The sequence below is a fragment of the Mytilus californianus genome, unplaced genomic scaffold, assembly GCF_021869535.1.
Source record: "Mytilus californianus isolate M0D057914Y unplaced genomic scaffold, xbMytCali1.0.p SCAF_8, whole genome shotgun sequence".
NCBI lineage: Eukaryota > Metazoa > Mollusca > Bivalvia > Mytilida > Mytilidae > Mytilus > Mytilus californianus.
Window position 1 is genome coordinate 880046 of NW_026262734.1, and position 25693 is coordinate 905738.

A 25693-nucleotide genomic window follows, 5' to 3' on the forward strand; every position below is an offset into this window, starting at 1 on the left:
TATTTTGTTTTCTTCCGGCAAATTTTATAATATATCGTACAGATTATGAACTTTTAAATAAACTTATCATAGATACAAGGATTGCAATTTGTATTTGCGCCAGACGCGCGTTTCGTCTACAAAAGACTCATCAGTGACGCTCGAATGTAAAAAGTTAAAAAGGCCAAAGCTTAAATTTCACCCTGCTTAGCCTAACAATTTTCTTTGTAAGAGTTATCTCCCCATTCGCTGTTTATCATGTGTGTGCATCTCCTTCGTACAAAAAAAAAGAAACTGACAAGATTATTTTTCTGAATAGTTTGTTACATCCTCAGGAATTTTTAGCTAATTTGGATAGAAGCGATCCGGTGACATTTTACAGGATTTATCTATCCGTCGCTATTTATTTTATCGGTATGTCAGTGTAACTCATTATAACCGTAAGCCGTAAAGACCTAATGATCTTTTGATTTGAGATCCTTGAGTCATAACTTGGAAAATCAGGTCAAAGTCCAAGGTCATATTTTAAATTCTGCCCTTTGATAGTGTGAGCATCTCCTCTCAAACTATGAAAGCTAGATACAAAAGAACTGATGCAAAATGTTTAGGTTGTAGTGAGAATTAAATGGTAAATTTGGTCCAAAGCTATCTGATGATATCTTATAGGACTTATTGTCCCTTAAATGTTAAAATTTTAAGATGATTGAATAAAACTTTATTTTGGTACATGATAAAGGTTTATTGTCTTTTGCAAAGAGTTAAGTGACATATGAGCTTGAAAAATATCAACCGAAAGTGACCTTTTGCAAACTGGAAGTACCTTTTTTTGCAGTAATTCGCGGGAAAAATACTTAAAAACTATATAAATTTTTAGAATCAACATTCAATAACCTTTTAATAACCCCAATGTTGCCTTTTAAAAACCGAAAATAGCTAATTATCACCCTTATTTGAAAGAAATATATGCAAAGCGTATATTTTCGGAATAAGTGGAAAACAAACTATCATATGAGACCGGAAATGATATTTTTGTACACGGAAGTAGCAAATTATCTCCTAATTTTTAGTCAAAAGTATATAGAAACTATGATTAGATGCCAATAGTAACTTAGGATAAACAGGAAGTAGCTTCTAATCAATTATTTAGAAATGTAATGTGGAAAGACCTTCAATTGTTCTCTGACCAATTGGTTTTCAATTTTATCTATGTATCATTAATTTTAATAAGAATTTTTAAGAATTTCGTTAAACACAAATTTAAAACATTCAACAGCGACTGTCATACAATCATGAGGTTAGCTAGCTGTAAAATCCGGTTCAATCCATCATTTTCTACATCAGGAAATGCCAGTACTAAGTCAGCAACATGACAGCTGTTATCCATTCGTTTGATGTTTTTGAACTTTTGATTTTGCCATTTGTTTTGGGACTTTTCGTTTTAAATTTTTCCTCGGAGTTCGATAGTTTTGTTATTTTACTTTTTTTCTTTAGACATCTATGCACCATTTGGCAAAACCACAATATTAAACATTCCCGAAAAAAATTAATGATTCACGAAGAAAGTACCTAAGAAATAGATTAAGTTACAGTATACCAAAATGTTGTTTCAAAACAATTTTAGTCCTCATTCAAGGTTAATTACTACATACCTATTTGCGTGCAGCTCAAATATCGACTTATTTGTCCAAATTTTTATTTTAACAATTTGAAAAATAGTGATTCAAATAGCGATGTAATATCCCAATGTTACAAGTGATTATGTGATGACTTTTAGAATTTATTTTTGTACTAGGTGGCCTTTCAACACAAGACGAAATAAAAGTTTGTTACACTTGTTTCATGTGAGGAACAAGTACGTTTTTGTAAATTTGTTTTGGTGGAGAATTGAAATAATTACAACTGATAAAAAAAAAATCAGATATCTAATACTTAATCATTAACCAGTACACATTCAACGTCTAGTGAATTTAGTGTAAAGACGCCATTAATATTCAAAGACAAACATGACCTTGTGCAATTACAAAATACAGGTATTGACAGATTGTAGAACCACAAAGGTGCATTATTAAGACACTATCAAAATCATTATTATGAGAAAACTATTTAAGCTTAACAGTGGGTCATAAGTGTTTCCCGTTTCTCGTTTTTATGTAGATGAGACCGTTGGTTTTCCAGTTTGAATTGTTTTGCACTAGTCCTTTTTGGGCTCTTTATAGCTGGCTGTTCGGTGTGAGCCAAGGCTCCGTGTTGAAGGCCGAACTTTGACCTATAATTTTTTACTTTTTTACACATTCTGACTTGGATGAAGAGTTGTCTCGTTGGCACTCATACCAAATTCTCTTATTTCTATATAACTTGAAACATTCTATTCCAGAAGTTAGGATTCACGTTATTAAAAAAAATATGCTAAAAGTGCATTAAATGTTCAAAGAAATAAGATTGCATGGAAAGATCTATATTTTTAGGCTTTTGTTTTTTTCAAATACAATTTTATATTACTCACTAGAATGCAAAAATTAGTATCGTCAATAAGAATATACAAATACCTTATAATTCTACCTATGCACACAATTCAAATATGAGTTCATTGTATAACTTATTTTTAAACATTAAGCTGAAAAATAGCATATCTCACATTGATTCAGACGATACAATGTTTTAGGCACTTTTCATCAATAAGGGCGATAATAGACATTTCAGGTGTTAAATCAAAATCACATCCGGTGTCACATAATAGATTGATTTACGCTGATTCCAAAAAATTATAAGGTTTCTATATAGTTTTGCTTAAAATAAGGTATATGAGTTGCTACTGTCCTCATTACAAAATTTCACTTCCGGTATCAACTAATTCGTTACTTCACACTGATTTATAACTGATTTTTATTTGCTATAAATGGCTACCTCCATTCTTTATAAATTCATCTCTGGCTGACATCTATAAGATCATACGTCTACCAAACCTTAAGCAAAAAACATGGCTTTTTGTTTAAAGATGAATTAATAGTAGAGGTCAAAATCTAGAACATCAAATTTTCTTTTGACCTGATTTTGAAGATCATTAAGCAAGGACTTTAAATTAAATTACCCTAGATCTCTACTTTATAAGTCAACACACACTTTTATGCTCTTCAAACGGCTTGTTCTTTCTTTAACACATTCCCCGTTTCCATTCTCTTTTTTATTTATTAAATATAACGAGGAAATGAAAAGAAAGTGTTAGCAACTAAACTAAATTAGATAAGGTCAATACCAGAGTTGAAGAACAGGAACAGTATTCGCGAAGAACGAAGCTTCCGTAATGTTCCAGTTACAACTGTTGTTAATGGTGAATTAAACTTATGGCCTTCGTATTTGCAAAAAAGATTTTTTCAATTCAGATTTGTACACAAAAGACTTTGGCAGCTCCTTTGTGTGAGGTCAGAGATAGCAAAATAGAAAAATAGTTTACTCTCCCTGTCTTACCAGTAGAAGCAATTAGTTTTCAACAGCAAGTGTACATTAAAAGGAAACACAAAGAAAACTTCCATTTCAAAAAACCTTACAAACTCTTGTCCCTGAATACCGGTATGACCTTCCGAATTATACTTATCACCGGGTTAATGATATTATTGAAAAATGTCTGTACAAAGTCACGAATAAGACTTTTGTTTTCTATTCGTTTGATGTGTTTGAGCTTTTGCTTTTGCCATTTGACAAAGACATTTCCGTTCTGAATTGTCCTTGATGTTAGAGTTAAGGTTAGAGTATTGTTTTTTATTTTACTATGTACTTTCGTAGGCAACACGACCATTTGATATCTTTCGCCTCGTTTTCACAAAACATAGGTACGTGTAACATAGATTGAAAACTTTGCTGGTAAAAGGATATCAGTATGCTGCAGTTTCTTATAGACAACATGTTTGTTGAATATTAAAGTAGACTTTTTCAACAAATTGTCGGCATTACGTTTAGATCGAACCGTGCGCCTTTCCTTGCCGACCATATATAATTGCACATTCAGATATATTGATGATGTTCTTTACATTAACATCCAAACTTTTCTGATTGAGTTTCCCTAATATATTATCTAGAACTAGAAATTAAAGAAACAACAGATACGACTTCCTCTGTCTCATTTTTGGACTTATAAGTTGAATTTGACATAAGTGGTCAACTCAGTACCAGAATTTATTATAAGATGGACGATTTAAATTTTGAAATCATAAATTTTTCCAACCTTAGTATTCCAACTTCACCTGCATATGGGATATACATTTCCCAACCCAATCGGTATTCAAGCGCTTGTAGCTGGTCTGATGCTTTATAAACCGCCACCAGTGTCCGAGCAGAAAGTTGATAAGCAAAGATTATGTCAAAAAGTAAAATAACGAAAATACCCAACTCCAAGAAAAATTCAAATCGTAAAGTTTCTTATCAAATAGTAAAATCAAAAGTTCAAATTCACAAAACGGGTGGAAAACAACTGTCATACTCATGACTTGGTACAGTTCTATCGTATGTAGAAAATGGTGGATTAATCCAGGTTTTATATATAGCCAAACTTCTCACTTATACGACGATTGCATAAAATTCAGTTATATTGACAACAAGGTGTGAACAAAACAAAAAGAAATACTAGGTAAAAATGTCAAAATGTTGCGTACAGCAGTCAACATTATGTTAAAATCTTAATCAGTATTAGCAAAACTAATATGTCAACAAAGATAAAGATAATGGCAGACAGATAAAGCACATAAGCAAACAATCTACAATTTGTCAATACCTGTATCTTGGCATTGCACAAATTCATGTTTTTCTCTGACTGTTTATGACGTCTTTACACTAAATCCATTGGATTTTGGGTGTGTACTGATTGATAATTTAATCTTAGATGCATGGTTTTTTTTAATTGTTGTTTGTGGCTTTGAACTAGCTGTCAGTAACTGCGATTACTCTCAGATCAGTACTTAGTGTCTTTTTGTTGTTGAGATATACAAGTTCCTTGCCACGTCCACTCTGTGTTTTTGTTAGATGTATTTCTATTTGTATCCATCTGATGAGTTAAGCCTTTTTCAACTGATTGTTATAGTTTGTTCTTACATTGTTCTGTTACACCACTGTCCCAGGTTAGGGGAGGGTTGGGATCCTGCTACCATGTTTAACCCCGCCACATTCTGTATGTATGTGCCTGTCCCAAGTCAGGAGCCTGTAATTCAGTGGTTGTCATTTATTGATGTGTTACATATTTGTTTTTCGTTCATTTTTTGTACATAAATTAGGCCGTTAGTATGCTCGTTTGAATTGTTTTACATTTGTCATTTCGGGGCCTTTTATAGCTGACTATGCGGTATGGGCTTTTTTATTGTTGAAGGCCGTACGGTTACCTATAGTTGTTAATTTCTGTGTCATTTGGTCTCTTGTTGAGTGTTGTCTCATTGGCAATCATACCACATCTTCTTTTTTATATGTATATTTTTAACCTTTAACGTTTGGTGTATTTTTCGTTATAATTACAGCTTATATAAGAATGCCGGATTTTGATTGGTTGGTAGCCAGTGTATTTTTCGTATATTCTAACCTTTTTTCCGAATTCAGACGAATTTTCCGGTTTTTCACTACTGCCAGTGAATATACCTCAAATTCCCCTCTATGCGGTGGTATTTGCCATTTTGGATATTCCTTTTTACCCTCGCGAGCCTCTTCCCGCCAATTATTTTTAGAACCTTTCTCACCTTATCCCGATTATCAATTAAGCAAAATCAATTGATAGGGGTAATCCGAAAAAAAAAATTTCAGATAACATGACTTCAAGGCACCACTCTCGTGACCGTATATGGAAGAATGTCTTGTGTATAGAAAGTGAAAAAAGATGATTATACAAATGAACGATTACATGATGGAGTGACAAAGACGTTTATACATAGATACCATGACATTAGACAAAGACAGCGCTATATGATAGTCTCTACTTATATTAAAATTATGCGTTAGCATGTTTATTACAGCTTACTAGTACATAAAAAAATCTCGTCACCTGTAGAGCGAGTTTCATTCAAAATCTACACGGTGTAATCAAATAGATATGTAGTGTGTTAAAATAATCACACGAAAATTAAAATGGTCATTATGTTCATGCCTTACTCTAATTAGTCAATAATATGCAAATAGCTTTATTTCGTCTTTCGATATAATCCAAGAAAGAGCATACAAATTGGCCATTTACTGGGGATTGTTAAAACAAGTTTTTGTTTGATATTTCAACGAATCATTAAAATAATTTTCGTAATAAATTAATCTATCTGATAGTTAGAACGTCAACATTGACAATAATAACATGACAAGCTGGACTATAAGTGTATTTTGACGTTGCATCTTTGATGTTAAACGTCTCTAAAACTCTCTTGTGGTTGAAAATCTTGGATGCAATAGACTTGGTGCATGTATATGAGTTTAACTTTATTTTTGGAGTGGTTGTGTAGGTTTTTCTCATTGTTGAAGGTCGTACGGTTGCCTATCATTGCTTACATCCACCTAAATTGAACTTTGGTGGATGGTTGTCTCATATGCAATCATACAACATCTCCTTTTTTTTTAAATGTACATTATATTTGTACAAATTTCAGGTGGAACATATTGCTAACTTTGGTAACAATTTAACATTTATGGGCGAATTCTACTTAAAAAAAAAGGTTTTCCTCATTTTTGTAAGTGATTGATACCGGTTTGAATAATCTATGGTTAGCTATATATCACAGACAAACTGAAAAAAAAAACTAAACGACAAAGCGCATTAGCAAACATGAAAAACAAGAATACACAAATTTACCATAGCACAATTACACAATGACGGGATGTATAAGTACCAAGCAACGTCAAATGGATATTACCAAGAATAGACCTAACAGTAAAAGTAATAATTTACAAAGACATAATAAACTCCGAAATGAATATTTCCGTTTGTGTTATTTCTGTTTAGTTTATATCAGAGCCCATAATGCAATTGAAAGCTGCAAGCTCTTCGAAATCCATAAGAATATTATATTTTTTTTTTTTTTTATTTGCAATTTCAAATTTATAATTAAACTATGTTAAGGATTTAAGAATAACTACTTTAAATTGTATGTCTTCCAAATATTCTGAAAATTCTTAAATTTTCTGATTTTATATATTGTCAAATTAAAACCGCAAAAGTCAACATCTAAAAATTTTATATTTCTTAAATTAAAACTTAAGAGCTGATATCAGAGAAAACCATGCAACAAGTTTGGAAATTTTGCATGGTTTTCTCTGAGATCAGGGCTTAAGATTAGATATGATTGCATTCTCTTCATTTTCGTATTTAATCTTGTATTTTCATGCTGGGTAAATCTAATTTTCACGTATCTGATGAGCATATTCCCGATTTATATTGTTTTGACTCTTTATGAGTAAAAGTAAGACGAAGACAAATCTAGACAAAAAAAAAAAAAAAAAATTCAACATACAGTACTACCTGTGAAATTATCTTATTAATGGTGGCCATAAAAACTATGTCCACCATGATGGCCCTATATGTCCGTCATTATACCCCCTGTTGCCTAATTAATACACAAGGTATTGATCATTAACTTGTCAATGATAAAGGGAAATCATGACTGCATTGAAGTGTTAAAATTATATAACTTACAGGTAAAGTGTCTCAGGTAAAATATATGTGTTTGTCAAATTTAATTACTGTGATTATAACAAGAAAATTCAAAAATAAAATTAAATAATCAAACTAGTTGAAATAATTTTTAGTTGTTTGTTTTGATGTTATAACTTTTAAATAGTTCTATCAATTAAAGTTTTTTTACATGTATATTTTGACAAGTGAAGAATATATGAATATCATTTTTTTAATATAATGCAAATTTTCACAATGCCTGCCTTTTTTGTATTGAAAAGGTGTTTCTGTTAACCTAACTATGTGCCTGTCAGGTTAATGATTCGGTCCCAGTACTTACAATCTTTCAATCCTTTATGGGTGGATTTAGCATAGATAAATAAAATCGTATACTTAAAAGCAATAAATGAGGTTGTTAAATTTGATATATGCCTTTTTGTGCTTCTTTGTTACATATCTGTTTGATTTTATAGTGATTAAGATTATAACACAATGTTGACTGCTGTACCCCTTTTTTTTACATTTTTACCTATTATGATGTTTGTTTTGTTCACGCATCGCAGTCAATATAATGGAATTTGATGCGACTGTCATACAAGTGAGAGGTTTAGCTAGCAATAGAACCAGGTTCCATCCACCATTTTCTACATATGAAAATGCTGTACCAAGTCAGAAATTTGACAATTGTTATCCATTCGTTTGATGTGTTAAAGCTTTTGATTTTGCCATTGATTAGGGACTTTCCGTTTGGAATTTTCCTCGGAGTTCAGTATTTTTATGATTTTACTTTTGACAAATTTGTTACATTGTTTACCATCTATATCACAAAAGCGATTTTTTTTAATTCGTTCTTATTTAGAGTAACTGAGTCTTATTCGATGATAACATTATTCATATGTATTTTCAACTTACTGTCAACATGATAAACATATGAAAGGAAAATGTAATATAATAAGACAAAGCAAAAGTAGTTAAATTTTCTTTACTCCTTTGAAAAAATGTCAGCTGTACTGGTGATGAATTGATAGGGTATATGACTTAGAAACTTCACTGAAGAGAAGTGTGTTTACATCCTACGACTTGATAAACATGTTGAAATCGACGTATCTGACATCCAAAGGCTACCCCAAAGGTGAATGGGAAATAGAAATATGGTCACTTGGTCGTCTTCCAACCGGCAGTAAAACGCTTGCCAAAGTGGGGCGTCCGTTTGGTTGTGCGGGATGTACAAGTTTGCAGCCACATGCGGTAAGAATGGGGACGTTAAATCCGATGCCTCATGAAAAGAAAGTGCCACGCTCTTTGCACGTTAAGAACCCTTGCAAAAACTCTTTGAGGGGTCCGTAGGTGACCTGTTGCAAGGCAAAATTTCTTTCCCTATCCAATATATCCTCATTTTCCATTGGCAGTCCAAATTTCCCCAACCATCATTTCGGATGGTCTCTTTTACAAGACCCTACCTATTGTATGTATTTTTAACTTATTCCCGTCCTGAACATGCATGAAATGTTTGCCTCTGGACGTTAAGCAACCAACAATCAAACAACCAATCATAAAAAGGCAAACGATATTAAAGTTTTATGGCAATATTCAAAGGATGGTTCAGCAGAATTCGCTGATTGGGAATAATGCATGAAGTTTGATGCCCTGAAACGTATAGGTAAGACACAATTCAAAATATATAATTTACAAAGACAAATAACAGAACACTATAACACGTAATTAAGATGGTAAACAACGCCAATACCTAGAATCTATACATAAAGACCATCGTGTACTATTTGTGAAGTGATACGGAGTATTCATCAACAAAGTCTTAGTATCTTCCAATGAATTTTTCTTTTTAGAAAAACGACGATACTTTCTTTGACATACCCCTGGTTTGTTAACTTTCTACTCAAACGTTGGTGATGTTTTACAAAGTCAGAGTAGCAATTGCAAGCTCTTTAATACTAAATTAGCTGGAAAAAGTATATCCCATATGCCGGTGAAGTGAGTATATGGCTACTAAGGTGGGAGAAATTGATTATTTCAAATTAAAATCACTCGTTTGTCATAGATTCTGGTCAAACTCAAGGTCCAAGTCTAAATATGTGGTAGAAGAAGCCGTTTTTGTTGTTTCTTTTATTTTTAGTTGGGAAGAATATCATCAATATATCTGTATGTGAAATTAAATAATGTAACTTCTTAGATCTTTTTGTTTTTGAAAAGTGTCTGAGGGAACTCCGACTCATTTGCAAATAACAGAGGTCGGCAAGGAGAGGCGCACAGTTTTTTCCTATAGGAATGTGGACTATTTGTTAAAAAAGTCTACCTCTGTGAAGCAAGCTTCAGAAAATACAATACAAACATCAGTACATGTTCGGCTCTTTAGCATGTTCGATGATGGATGGAGTTCGCCAATAAAAAACTCTAAAGTTAAATTTTCAACCTAGTGTATTACCATTCCACATGTGAAATTGAAAAATCGTCTTAAAGAAATAATCCACAATGCTTTTCTACATAAAAATGGTAGCATACGCTAAAAAATGTATTACTTTGGAATATCATACGGCATATTTTGTTAATAATGAACAAACAGGTAAAATATGCTTCACAAAGGAACAAGTGATCAGTATGCTTGAGTTTCTTATTGACTACATATTTGTTGAATTTGGAGGTAGACTTTTTCAACAAATTGTTGTCATTCCTATGTGATAGAACTGTTCACTTCTCCTTGTCAATTTCCCCCACCTTAGTAGCAATATACCAACCTCGCCTGCATATGGGATTTTTTTATCCAACTCAATCGGAATTCAAGAGCTTGCAGCTGCTTCCAAGACTTTTTTAAACGTAACCAGTGTCTCGATCTTTTTCTAAAACGGTCATCGGAAAATACAAAGACATTTTGATAAATATTCCGTACCGACTTCACAAATAATACACGATGGTCTTGAGCTTACATTCTAGGTACTGACGTTGTTTATCATCTTAATTACGTGTTTTAGTGTTCTGTTATTTGTTTTCGTATTACTTTTACTGTTGAGTCTATTTTGGTAATATCCATATGATGTGGCTCGGTACTTATACATCCCGTTATTGTATTATTGTGCTATGGTACATTTTTGTGTATTTTTGTCTTTCGTTTTTGCTAATGTGCTTTGTCTATATGTTTTTTTGTTTTTCTTTCTTTACATATTTGTTTGTTTTTAATAGTAATTAAGAGTATAACACAATGTTGACTGCTGTGCCCTTAATTTTGACATTTATACTTATTATCCTATGGGTTTTTTCACACATTGTTGACAATACAGTGGAATTTTTTATGCGACTGTCATACAAGTTAGAGATGTTTAACTAGCTATAAAACCAGGTTTACTCCACCATTCTCTACATTGAAAATACTTGTACTAAGTCAGGAATATGACAGTTGTTATCCATTCGTTTGTTGTGTTTGAGCTTTTATTTTTGCCATTTGATTAGGGACCGTTTTGAATTTTACACAATATTATTCCTTTTTTACGATTTTGGAACATTATTATACTCTTATTTAAGTCAATACCCATCGGTTTTCAATGTTTAAAAAAATACGATTTTGATAGACAATATCCCTTTAACAACTAACGGATACCGTACAGTCTTCAACAATGAGCAATGCCCATATCGCATAGTCACCTATTAAAGGCCTCGAAATGACAAATGTAAAGTAATTCAAACTAACGGCCTAATTTATGAAAAAAACATAATAAACGAAAAACAAATATGTTTCACAGCAACAAATAACAACCACTGAATTAAAGACTCGTGACTTGGGACAGGCACATAAAACGTTTATTTCAAGTTTGATTTGGTGATATCACAGAAAGTAGAAGAAAACAGCTTTCGAATGATATATAATATCATATAATATGTTAGTCTTCCTGAAAAGTTCATATACGAAGGCTGTCTAATACAGATAAATGAGCAAGTCGACAGAAAGTGGTACACAGTTGGTTCCTATATAAAAGCCGATAGTTTGTTGACATTTAAGGCCATTAAACTTTACAAATCTGTAGTCAATAACTAAATCCATCATTGTGATGATGTTAGTTTCAGTAAATTTCTGCTTGAATTAATAGATGTTTTTTTTGTAGTATGATGTGTGCCTCCCTTATATAAGATATTGGTTTTAACATTGTTTTCTTGGCAAAAAAATGCTATTCTTAATGTTCAAAATATCTTTTAAATCTTGGGTCGCCTTAAAGTGTAAATATAAACCGACGATTAAAAAACAAAGTATACTACTAACATGTTTTTCTATAGTTGGACTACGGGGGGTTTACGTACACATTAATTATTATAAAAAGAGTTATCTAGGTTGATCATGCTGTAAATGTACGCATAATTATGTTCACATTAAACATAGAAACAAATTGTCATTGTAATGGGTAGCTAGGCTGGGGGATGATTTCAGAAAGACTTAAAATTAAGAAAATGGCGATAAACTTAAGAGTATGTTGACAATATTTAATGTTTATTCTGTGAAATACATGTTGTTTTTTATCTTTAAAAGAATGAGAGATACAATGGACATTTAATTTGTCGTTTGGTAAATTTTTTTTTTAATTCGCAAACAATTTTGTTAACGTTTTTGTATCAAGGGAAAAAAAAGGAGGAAAACATGTACGAAGAAAAATACAACACCGTTGTCAATGACCATATTATGTCTAATATTTTATTCAAAATATTTGTCAGAATCTGCTGTAATGTACTTAAATAGTCGATATTTGATTATCTTTGTTTTCAAATTAATGAATAACAACCGGGTTCTAAGTCGTCTTGCGTATTAAATTGTAAACTTGGTACCTTTTGTAAGCTATTATTCGTATGTTTCTCTGTCCTATATGTTCTCCAATTATTTGTATTGGTGTCCTGTCATGTAATGTTGTCATTTTAATGTTATATTTACATTGCCATAAAAGCGGGAGGTTTGGCTAGCCAGAAAACCAGGTTCAACCCACCATTTTGTTCTTAAAATGTCCTGTACCAAGTCAGGAAAATTACCATTGTTATATTATAGTTCTTTTCTGTGTCTGTTACATTTTAATGTTGTGTTTCTGTTGTGTCGTAGTTCTCCTCTTATATTTGATGTGTTTCCCTCAGTTTTAGTTTGTAACCCGGATTTGTTTTTTTCTCAATCGATTTATGAATTTCAAACAGCGGTATACTACTGTTGCCTTTATTTGTGTTATATTTTTAAGATCTTTGGGTTCATTTAAGTATGGTTGTTTTCATTCACGGTGTCATGAACGTGGGTGAGTCCAGTATGCTCGAAGTATTAACAGTGACTCCGGATCCGACATTTTACTACAAACTGCACTTATGAATACCTCTATGTCAATACAAAGATTATCCACTAATTAATTGTTTTAAAATATAACTTAAGTTTTAGTTGTCATTTGTTTGTTTATTAAGTTTGATTGCTATTTTATGTTCAGCATCTTCATTCATTCAAAATATCTGGAAAACTACGAAATCAGAAATAAGAAAAAGAACACAACTTCAGATATACACAGTTCAGCATGAAGACGTAGGTGAAACAAAAGAATTAAAAAGAAGAAAACTTGCATGGCGTTGCAATAATTGTAAATTTCTGTTTACTTTCTACTCAAACATCAAAGTCAGAGTAGCAATTGCAAGCTCTTTAATACTGAATTAGCTGGAAAAAGTATATCCCATATGCAGGTGAAGTTGATATATGGCTACTAAGGTGGGGGAAATTGATTATTTCAAATTAAAATCTCTCGTTTGTCAAAGGTTATTGTCAAATTCAAGTTCCAAGTCTAAAAATGTGGTAGAGGAAGCTGTGTTTGTTGTTTCTTTTATTGCAAGTACTTGAGGATATATTAATGGAACTAAATCAGAAAAGTTTGAATTGTTAATGGGAAGAATATCATCAATATATCTGTATGTGAAATTAAATAATCGAACTTCTAAGATCTTTTTGTTTTTGGAAAGTGTCTGTGGGAACTCCGACTCATTTGCAAATAAGAGAGGTCGGCAAGGAGAGGCGCACAGTTTGTTCCCATAGAAATGTCGACTATTTGTTGAAAAAGTCTACCTCAGTCTGTGAAGCAAGCTTCACAAAATTCCATACAAACAACAGTACATTGCCGGCTCATTTGCATGTTCAATGATGGAGTTCGCCAATAAAAAAACTCTAAAGTTTGTCTGGATAATTTTAAATCTCGATCTTTATCTGAAATTAGTTCTTCCAAAACTATTGAAGTTTTCAACACTGTATACCACCATTCCCCATGTGAAATTGAGAAATCAGCTTAGAGAAATAATCCACAATGCTTTCAACATAAAAATGGTAGCATACACTTTAAATGTATTACTTTAGGATACCATACGGCATATTTTGTTAATAATGAACACATAGGTAAAATATGCTACACAAAGGAACAAGTGATCAATCTGCTTGAGTTTCTTATTGACTACATATTTGTTGAATTTGGATGTAGACTTTTTCAACAAATTGTTGTCATTCCTATGGGATCGAACTGTGCACATCTCCTTGTCGACCTCAATTTTAGACTCATACCTCGAATTTGACATAAGCACATCATCTCAGTACCAGAATCTATGACAAAAGAGACGATTTACATTTTGAAATTATCAATTTTCCCCCACCTTAGTAGCAATATACCTAACTCGCCTGCACTGGGATCTTTTTTATCCAACTCATTCGGGATTGAAGAGCTTGCAGCTGCTTATAAGACTTTGTTAAACATCATCAGTGTTTGAGCAGAAAGTTGATGAACCAGGTTTATACCAAAGAACGTCTCGTCCTTTATCTAAAAACATTCATCGGAAAACACAAAGATTTGATAAATGTCCCGTTCCGACTTCACAAATAATACACGATGGTCTTGAAGATTAAATTGTAGGTACAGACGTTGTTTATCATCTTAATCACGTGTTATAGTGTTCTGTTATTTGTCTTCGTATTACTTTTACTGTTTAGTCTATTTTTGGTGTATGCTCTTCCATTTTATACTTGTTTGGCTTTCTTACTATTTTGATCTAAACGTCACTGATGAGTCTTATGTAGACGAAACGCGCGTATGGCGTATCAAATTATAAGCCTGGTACCTTTGATAACTATTTGGTAATATCTATTTGACGTGGCTCGGTACTTGAACATCCCGGTATTGTATTATTGTGCTATGGTACATTTTTGTATTTTTGTCTTTCGTTCTTGCTAATGTGCTTTGTCTATATGTTTTTTTGTTGTTTTTTGTTGTTGACATATTTGTTTGTTTTTAATAGTGATTAAGAATATAACACAATGTTGACTGCTGTGCCCCTAATTTTGACATTCATACCTATTATGTCTGGGTTTTTCTCACACAATGTTGGGAATATAGTGGAATTTTTTATGCGACTGTCATACAAGTTAGAGATGTTTTGCTAGTTATAAAACCAGGTTTGATCCACCATTTTCTACATAGAAAATAGCTGTACCAAGTCAGGAATATGACAGTTATCCATTCGTTTGATATCTATGAGCTTTTAATTTTGCCATTTGATTAGGGACCGTTTTGAATTTTCCTCGGAGTTCGGTATATTTCATTTTTTATTTTTTCCTGACATTGGACAAACCACAGTCCACAAAACATAGAAAACTTAAGATTAAGCAACATGAACCCTACCAAACACTGAAGGTGATCTCAGGTGCTCCAGAAGGTAAATCATATTTTGTTCTACATCTCGTGTTGCACATGGAAGTACATATATAAAATAAGAAGATAGGGTATGATTTCAAATGGGACAACTTTCTACAAGAGATCAAATGACAATGAAGTTAACAACTAAAGTTAAGGCCACTGTACGGTCTTCAACAATGAACAATGCCCATACCGCATAGTCACCCATAAAAGGCCTCGAAATGACAAATGTAAAGCAATTCAAACTGAAGGCCTAATTTATGAACAAAATAATGAACGAAAAACAAATATGTTTCACAGCAACAAACAACAACCACTGAATTAAGGCTCATGACTTGGGACAGGCACATAAAACGTGTATTTCAAGTTTTATTTGGTAATATCACAGAAAGTAGCGTTAAACAGCTTTCGAATGATATACAATATAGCCGTATGTTAGTCGGGTGATTTACAGTCGTTACTTAAGCGTCTTAGAAAACTATGACTCGCCTAATTTAAAGGAAAGAGGATGCGATTGTGGTAAAAAAGTTAAATCACAAAAATACTGAACTCCGAGGAAAATTCAAAACGGAAAGTCCCTAATCAAATGGCAAAATCAAAAGCACAAACACATCAAACGAATGGATAACAACTGTCATCTTCCTGACTTGGTACAGGCATTTTCTTATGTAGAAAATGGTGGATTGAACCTGGTTTTATAGCGCTAAACCTCTCACTCGTATGACAGTCGCATCAAATTCCATTATATTGACAACGATGCGTGAATACATCAAACAGACATAATAAGTAAAAATGTCAAAATAGGGGTACAGCAGTCAACACCGTGTCACAATCTTAATCACAACAAAAAAAAAACAAATATTTAACAAAGAAGTACAAAAAGCATATATCACATTTAACAACCTCATTCATAGCTTACTTATTTTTGTATTTTATTTATGTATGCCGAATCAACCCATAAAGGATCGAGGGATTTTAAGCACTGGGACCGAATCGTAATTTTAACATTAACTCTGGCGTAGAATCGCGTGTTTGACGTCAGAATGTAAACGTCACACAGGTAGAGATATAAAATAATTTTGTCGTTCAAAGTATGCAAAAATTATAATAGAACAATAACACAATGGCGGGATGTTTAAAGTACAGATACACGTCATATGTATCAAAGAAATATAAAAAGTCACACGGACAAAGCACACAAGTAAAAATGAAAAATAATACAAACAGTTAACACAATGACGGGATTTATAAGTACAGAGCCACGTCAAATGTATATCACCAAAAACAGACCAAACAGTAAAAGTAATATTAATAAAGACAAATAACAAATAAAAGAACACTTTAACACGTTATTTTAGATGATAGACAGCGTCAGTACGCAGAATCTATACTTCAAGACCATCATGTATTATTTGTGAAGTTGATACGGAATATTTATCAACAAGGTCTTGGTACCTTCCGATGAACTTTTTTAGAAAAGGGACGAGACGTTCTTTGACATACCCCTGGTTCATCAACTTTCTGCTCAGACACTCGTAACCACAATCATGACAGTTGGAGCGTATCCGTCGTCATCGTCGAAATATATATTTCATCACTTTTGTTATAGAGTTTTTTTATTCTGAACCGAACGTCATTACCAATTGCTAGATGTTTATATTGATAAAGATTTAAGTGTGTCAGTGGTATCCTTTTTTTCGATTTTATTGCAAAAGATGTGTTCAAAATATTTACATGAAGTTGAATTATTTTGAGAGAGAATATCATCTGTTTAGCGGTACATGAAATTAAATGATAATGCAAGTTGTTTTCATTCTTCCTGAAAAGTTCATATACGAAGGCTATCTAATACAGATAAATGAGCAAGTCGACAGAAAGTGGTACACAGTTGTTTGTAGAACTTCATCCCTTTGATAAACTTTGGATTTTCAAATATTTTGGCCTAGAGCATCACTGAAGAGACATTGATTGTCGAAATGCGCATCTGTTGCAGAAAAATTAGTACCGTTTATGTTATTGGTTCCTTTATGAATGCGGATAGTTTGTTGACATTTAAGGCCATTAAACTTTACAAATCTGTAGTCAATAACTAAATCCATCATTGTGATGATGTTAGTTTCAGATAATTTTTGCTTGAATTAATAGATTTTTTTTTCTTATGATGTGTGCCTCCCTTCTATAAGATATTGGTTTTTACATTGTTTTCTTGGCAAAACAAATGCTTTCTTAAAGTTCAAATATCTTACACTTACAAATATCATTTAAATCTTGGGTTGTCTCAAAGTGTAAATATAAACCGTTGATTAAAAAACAAAGTTTACTCCTAAGATGATTTTCTATAGTTGGACGACGGGGGGGTTTACGTACACATTAATTATTGTAAAAAAAGTTATCTAGGTTGATCATGCTGTAAATGTACGCAGAGTTATGTTCACCTAAGACATAGAAACAAATTGTCATTGTAGTGGGTAGGCTGGGGAATTGGCGTCAGAAAGACTAAAAATTAAGAAAATGGCTATAAACTAGAGAGTATGTTGACAATATTTAATGTTTATTCTAAGACATACATGTTGCTTTTTTTTTAAAGAATAAGAGATACAATGGACATTTCATTTACCGTTTGGTAAATTTTCATTTTTTTTAAATTTGTTTAATTGGCAAACAGTTTTGTTAAAGTTTTGGTATTAAGGGGGCAAAAGGAAAACATGTACGAAGAAAAATACAACACCGTTGTCAACGACCATTTTTGTGTTGAATATTTAATTCAAAATATTTGTCAGACTCTGCTGTAATGTACTCAAATAGTCGAAATGTTACTTTCTTTGATTTCAAATTAATGAATAACAACCGGGTTCTAAGTCGTTTTTGTGTTATATTTTAAAGATCTTGTATTCTCGATGCATTAACAGTGAATCCGGATCCGAAATGTTACTATAAATTGCACTTATGACGACCTCCATGTCAATACAAAGATTATCCACTTATTAATTGCATTTTATGGTAAAAGGTGCCAAGGTAAAGCAGGAGAGAAGAAATCGTTTTAAAAAATAACACAAGTTTTAGTTGTCATTTGGTTGTTTATTTAGTTTGGTTGCTATTTTATGTTCAACATCTTCATTCATTTAAAAATATCTGGAAAAACTACTTAATCAGAAATAAGAAAAAGAACATACCTTCAGATATACACAGTTCAGCATGAACACGCAGGTAAAACAAATGAATTAAAAAGAAGAAAACTTGTATGGCGCTTACAATTATTGTAAATTTCTGTTTTCCTATAGTAATACAATTAAGAATGGTAATAGGGAATGTGACAGATACAACAACCCGACCAAAGAGCAGAAAACAGCCCAATTCCACCAATGGGTCTTCAACACAGCGAGAAAATTCCTGCACCTTCGGGCGGGCTTCGGCTGTTCTCTTAAGGGCATCCGATACAATTTCAAGGGAGATAACTCTTGGCGCGACGTTAAGCGTTCGAATTCTTGCAAAAAGTCACTTTCTGCAGGACGTTATGCGTGTAATTTTCCGTAATAAGAACGATATTTTGTATAATCGATGCTCCAATTTATGTTTCTCACACAGGTTAACTACTACACCATTAAGCTTAGTGCATTTGATTCTAACATGATAAAAGTCTAATAAAATTATCAGAATTTAAACACATATTACTGTTTCTGCTGTTCGTCATTTTAATGCTTCTGTGAGATCTTCATCAAAATATCGTATAGTGAGCAATTTCAAGACGACTGACCCTTTCGGTGTTACTAATTTAATGCATGTCAGTTATCATTCTTATTATCATTTATCATCCATGATCGAATTTTTATTTGGATCCGATTTTCTGACATTTTGTTACAGCACAGAAAAGCAAAATCTAATACCGAAAGTTCAGGTACATGAAGAAGAAAATTTCCTAACGGAACATTTTATTCCATTTATTTATGTAAAATGACGGATCGACAGCAAATACAGTGCAATTTCCAATATAATTAATTTTTCCAAGGGCATAACTCTTTTCAAAAATAGTAGATAGGCACTGATTTTCTAACGTGTCCATACGATATAAGTTTTATAAAAATCTGTCAAGAATTGAATGCAATATTTCTATGTACCCCGCAACGCGACGCGCAGAAAAAAAACATAGTTATTTACCAATAAAATTACGCTATAAGAGAAGTATTTGGATTTTAATCGCAACTTTAAACCCCTCCCCCCCCCCTCCCCCAAAAAACAGCATTAAATACTGAGGAGAAAGTATGCCAATATAATATTACAAAACCGGGAGAGGTAGGGCCAGTTTTCCATAACTACACTACAAACCAGTAAAAGTCTGAAATGGCCTATATTTGTACTCGACTGTACTGATTTTTACTCGACCAGTCTGATTTGGTCTGAAAGTTACTTGATAATACTCGACTGTAGTCTGAACCATACTTAACAGTCTGAACTCGTACTCAACCTTTACTCGACCAGTACTTAACCATTTTATTTTCGTCTGAACCATGCTCGACCTAGTCTGAACCATACTCGACCTAGTCTGAACCATACTCGACCTAGTCTGAACCATACTCGACCTAGTCTGAACCATACTCAACCTAGACCTAATTTTTGTATCTATCTATTGTATTTCATCAATTTAGGAACTGTTTTTAACAGCTATTTCCCCTGGCTAGAAATTTGAACAATACTTTGAAATTTAAAATGTATTCAATATGGCATTGAAACCAAAATTTCACAATAAACATAATATAAATTCAACACCATATTTATCAACACTTACATATATATATCACCTTTAAAATAAAAATAAAACAAGCTGATCAAATAATCTCAAAACTGAATTGTGACTAATATTTTCAATGTTATTCAAATTTTTTTGAATGTTTCAGATATATTTTATGGTTAGTGGACAATTTTCACCATTTACTTAAGCCTTGTATAGATTTATGGTGTCAGTTGAATTTAGTCAATAATGCAGTGAACATTTTTTTATTAAAATATATTTAAAATAGTATATAAAGCAACTTAATAAATTTCAAAAATCACACCTTTGTTTTGTAAAACCAAGAATTTAATATAATCATTATAATAGAACTTCCATAGCAATCCTTGATAACCATTTAAAAAAGGAAATGTGTTCCAAAGTTGCAGAAAAAATTTATTTCAACTAAATTTAAATAACTTTTGTCAAAATTAAAGACATGGCATACAAGATGCACTTTAATAAGGTTTATTTACCTCAGTACATGTGTGTTTTACAGGTAAAAAGAAAGCTCTTTTTTCTTAAACTCGTGAATTACTTATCTAGTGAATTCAAAAGGCCTTGCGATTTAAATTTTACAGGATGTTGCAATTTTTAATGAATGTTAATTAGAAATTAATACTCTCTGAGTAAGGTGTGATCTTTTTAATGAGTTTGCCCCAAGCAGGAGGTATTACTTTATACTTTACCACTAATCAGAAGAAATTTTTTATCTATTTCTTTAATTTTTTTTTATCCCTTTTTGATATATATTATATATAATATATCCCAAATTATAATAAGAATAGATATATTTCTAATATAAGGTTAAACAATTTCAGTGATTTTTTGGCTGTTGTTACCTCATTAAAAAGATAATTTTTTAACTATTGTATGTAACCATGAAACCTATATAGTTTTTCTATAGGAATTTAGGAAAATTAAGTTTGAAAAAAAAAGAACACATGCCAAACAAGAAGCACCTTAATAAGGTTTTATTACCCTCAGTAAAGGTGTGGTTTTTAGTTCAAAGAAAATCTTTTTTTTTTAACAAAATTCTTAAAACTTTAAAATTAATATAATTAAATTATTATATAAGATAATTTAATTTAACTATCTCTATTTGATAAATCTGAGAATCATGTAAGGATGTGAAAATATGTTTTTATATATATCTTTGTTTTATTGTGGCTGTTGTCATGTCAGAAAAAAAGAAATTAATTTAACAGCTAAAATAAAAAAAAAGTATAGGTTTTTTGGTCAAGTATGGTTCAGACTGGTCGAGTATTGTTCAGACCTTTGGTCGAGTATGGTTTAGACTGAAAAAATTGGTCGAGTATAGGTCGAGAATGGGTTAAGACTGTTTCAGACTATTTTCAATGGCAAAGATAAGGGTCAAGTACAAATCAGTACGGTCGAGTATGGTTAAGACTGGGGTCGAGTAATGTCAAGTAAAATTCAGACCAATTCAGACTGGTCGAGTAAAAATCAGTACAGTCGAGTACAGATATAGGCCATTTCAGACTTTAACTGGTTTGTAGTGCTATATATTACACACAGTTGGACTTTATTTAAGACCTCATGTAAGTAACCTTTGTGATGTGATCCAATGGAAATTAGTATTTACAAATGAACCTTAAAACTGGTTAAAACAGTGGAAGGCTCAGAGTTTATTGACCAGAATAACAGTTTGATTTTATGAATATTCTTAAAAGAGATTAAAATGTAAATAAAAGGATTTTAAGGGATATGTTAATGAAACAGCAATCCACCAACCAAATAAAAATAAATCTCGAGGTCAACATATGATCTAAAACAATACACGACTGTGTACGGTACCTGCATGTCAAGTTAAATTGACGCCAGTCTTTAAATTGAGCAACAGTCCGCAATCACTATGCTTGAGATGTTTCTCACTTGGATCACAAACAGAGAGAGGTATTTATGATACACATGATTTTCTTTCTTAAAATATTTTCAATTTATAAGAAGCTCTATATAAGCAATATTAATTCATCTGACAATTGTCGCCGATTATTTGCAGCGATAATTGAAGGGAAACGTCGAAATTGTCTGCCAGCGACGTCGTGCATTTTCGCGCTAACGTTGAGGTTACTTAGGGGGACGTAAGTTTTAGGATAAATCGCGATTTATCTTCGATTCCATCACGGCGACATATATATGTTTTATTTGCTATTTTGATTTAGCATGACAAAAGACAGATTATGAAGAAAAATGAGAAAAATGACATAACAAGAACCTCTTGATTTCCACATTTTAACGACACGACGGGTGCCACATGTGGAGCAGGATCTGCTTACCCTTCCGGAGCAGCTGAGATCACCCCTAGTTTTTTGTTGGGTTCGTGTTGCTTAGTCTTTAGTTTTCTATGTTGTGTCATCTGTACTATTATTTGTCTGTTTGTCTTTTTGTTTTTGGCCATGGCGTTGTCAGTTTGTTTTCGATCATTGAGTTTGACTGTCCGTCTGGTATCTTTCGTCCCTCTTTTAAGGTAAATAAAAATCCTACTTTAAGCATCTTATCCGTAATTTTGAGCATGGCTTGAATTACTCACTAGTCATTCTTGTAGGGATCTATTTTTCCCTTATTTTCACTTATCACAGCATCAGATTGAATCCAATCTTATCAGTTAATGACGAAGAATATCTTCTCCGAAATTATGAAAACTTTGCCAAACCATTTTTACAAAAGTGCAAAATACCCCAATTGTCAGCCTCAATTATCTCGAAAACAAGCACGGTGACCTATGTTTTATTTGGTGATCTCTTTTATAACTCGCCCAGGCCTATAACCTATTTCAAAATTATAAAAATGACAATATAACGTAAAACTGTATCGGATGCCCTTAATAAAAAAAAACGTGTACTACTTCAGTGAAAATGGACGTCACACTAAACTCCGAAACATAATTATGAATGAGCAAAAAATAAAAAATAAAAAAAACGTAACAAAGACCAAAAACTGTCTTATAAAATTGTAGCAGAAACATAAACACTATGTTTTGTTTCAGGTTGAAAATAGAAAAAGGGAATACGATAAAAACTTTCGTCGAATGTTTGAAGAACAAAAAAAGATTAATCACAGGAGAGGGATCTACTTTATTTCTAACAAATACCCAGATGAAAAAGAAATTGAAAGCCTGAAAAAACATATTTGGCAAACTGCAACGGAGATGAATTATTTTTCTGAGAAACGGCCTACAAGGTGGATAAATCTAGAAAATGCCCTGGAGGTTTTAAAGGATATGGGGGAAACAGTTTATTCATGGAAGAATACTGTGAAATTAGCTGAAAAGAATTCTATAGAAGAAAAAGAACTGGTTCTTTTCCTGAATTACCACCATAAAATTGGGAACATAATATTTTTTGATGATAAACCTGATTATATTATTCTGCAGCCAAATTGGTTAGTTAAGTGTTTCCGATGTCTCGTATGTGATGAACAAAAATATAGCTCAGCAACGGGGACTGAAATATTCAAGCTTAAAGTTAGAGGAGAATTATCAGAAACACTACTTGATGAGCTTTTTGAAAAAGATACCGACTTAAAATTTGGAGAATATAAACCTCATATTCTTGATGTAATGGAGAAGTTTGACATTATAGTAAAACCACACTTTTCAAATAGTGACACTAAATCATATTATATGCCATGCATGATTGAAACCTCATCTTCTCTAACAGAACTTAAGGAAAAGTGTTTTAATGCACAAGGCCACTGTACACCTTGGTTGGTACTCGAATTCGAATTTCTTCCCGTTGCATATTATAATCATATAATGTTTGATTACATTAGACAATATACAGTCTGTGAAGAAGAACGAGGACATCCAACCATTTACAAAGGGAAAGCAGTTGTCTATTTAGATGAAAAAGATTCCAAACTGTTAATTATCTGCTTCTCAAAGAATGCTATAGCATTACAGATATGGGAATGGAAATGGAGTGATGCAAATACTGAGCTATATGAAAAAATTTTAAAAGAGCTTTGCGGCAAAATTGATAAATTAGAGGATCGATTAATCCACAATTTACATTATAAAATAAAGGCAAAATGTAGTACTGGAGATTATTCTCAAAGTTGCGGTAGAATCAGCTGTGAAGAACTAACTAGACAATGTACAGAAGCAGAGGAATACAACTGCAAAGAACATAAGGGTGTATGGCACAACAAGACCGAGATTGAGAACACATGGTTAAAACATGCTCCTGCTGTAAGTATTGATTGATTTGTTTCTATATTTTGGGCGGAGACACATGTAACAAGAAAATTATAAAGTCTTACTAATTAGCATTTGGAATTTTGAAAAATCTTCAAGGATCTAATAACGATGGTTAACTCACATCTTCGAATGTTATATATAAATATATCTTCGTGCCTAATATATCATGTACTGTGTTACTCTAGATAAGTTCAAATTTAAGTTATTACTGTGTTACTCTAGATAAGTTCAAATTAAATAGACCTGAAAAAAGGTTTTTACTTATCAATGGTTTAAACATTTTGTTGATCATATATATTTATTAGATTTCGCAATTGAACACATGTTTTAAATCTCATTGGTATGAAATTTACGCGACTTTATATTTTAAACATGACCTGGTTAGTTTGAAGAGAAGTATTTACGTGTACGGTCTAATCAAATAGATGTAATAAAACATACAACACACGTGTGATGTCCATCACTGAAACCTGCCTGATTTTGAAATCAAAATGTATTAATAACATAGTCACGTATTTCATATAAAATACTATGTTTTAAAAATGCAAGATACAAGTGTAATTGATTAAGATTTGTGTTGCTTAACTTAATACCTTTGCTTTTGAACAATCAAATGACATTCACCTGTAAGTACAAGGAGTTATTTGTTTTCTCTACACGTAGCACTTAATCAATACCTCTGCTGGCAGACTGTTTACTCTGTACAACTGTAATGATTCAAATCATACATGTTATTATTGAAAATTTATATAGTAATAAGTTATATTATTACATTGGTAGCAATGAATTACATTGATTTCCCAGTCAAATAAAAACCGATAATTTCACATGTGAAATAAACGTGGTTATTTCACTCTCTGACGTCAAACAACATTAGGCGTTGTCAAGACGTCGATAACGTCGGATCAAAACAAATTGTGAATGCGTAGAAAAAAGATATAGTTCCTTACGTTTTCTACATTAATTTCATTTAAAAAAAGCCATTTGCCAATGTAATAAAATGAATAACTAATCAAAGAATTCAAATATCGAAAAATATTCAACTCGTGACCGAACAACACTGATAATTAACTCATGCGCTACGCGCATTCGTGAATTAATGTGTTGTTCGGTCACTCGTTGAATATTTTTCTCTATTTGAATTCTTCGATTAGTTATTCTATAAATATATAATAATTAGTTACATCCAATTCATTTGAACTTTGGTGGATAGTTTTCTCATTGGCAAGCATAACACATCTCCTAATTTTTATTGTAAGAAAATAAGGTTCAAACTTACAAAGTTGACATAAGATTGTTTGCCAATACGTTTTTTAATCCCTCTTGTTGACATGGCTACTATAATATTTAAATATCTTTGGCCTTATTTGCTTTCGAAGTGAGGGTTGATGATTCACGGAAAATACTTC

The 25693-nt window shown here is 32.2% G+C and overlaps 1 protein-coding gene across 1 annotated transcript in view; it reads left to right on the forward strand.

Annotated features, from left to right (window-relative positions):
* The window catches only part of LOC127711826 (uncharacterized), a 197330-nt gene that overhangs the window by 145968 nt on the left and 25669 nt on the right, over window positions 1-25693 (forward strand). Inside the window, exon 12 of the mRNA XM_052217980.1 lies at window positions 23073-24275. Coding sequence (XP_052073940.1) covers window positions 23073-24275 — 1203 coding nt within the window. The remainder of the gene's footprint in view (window positions 1-23072; window positions 24276-25693) is intronic.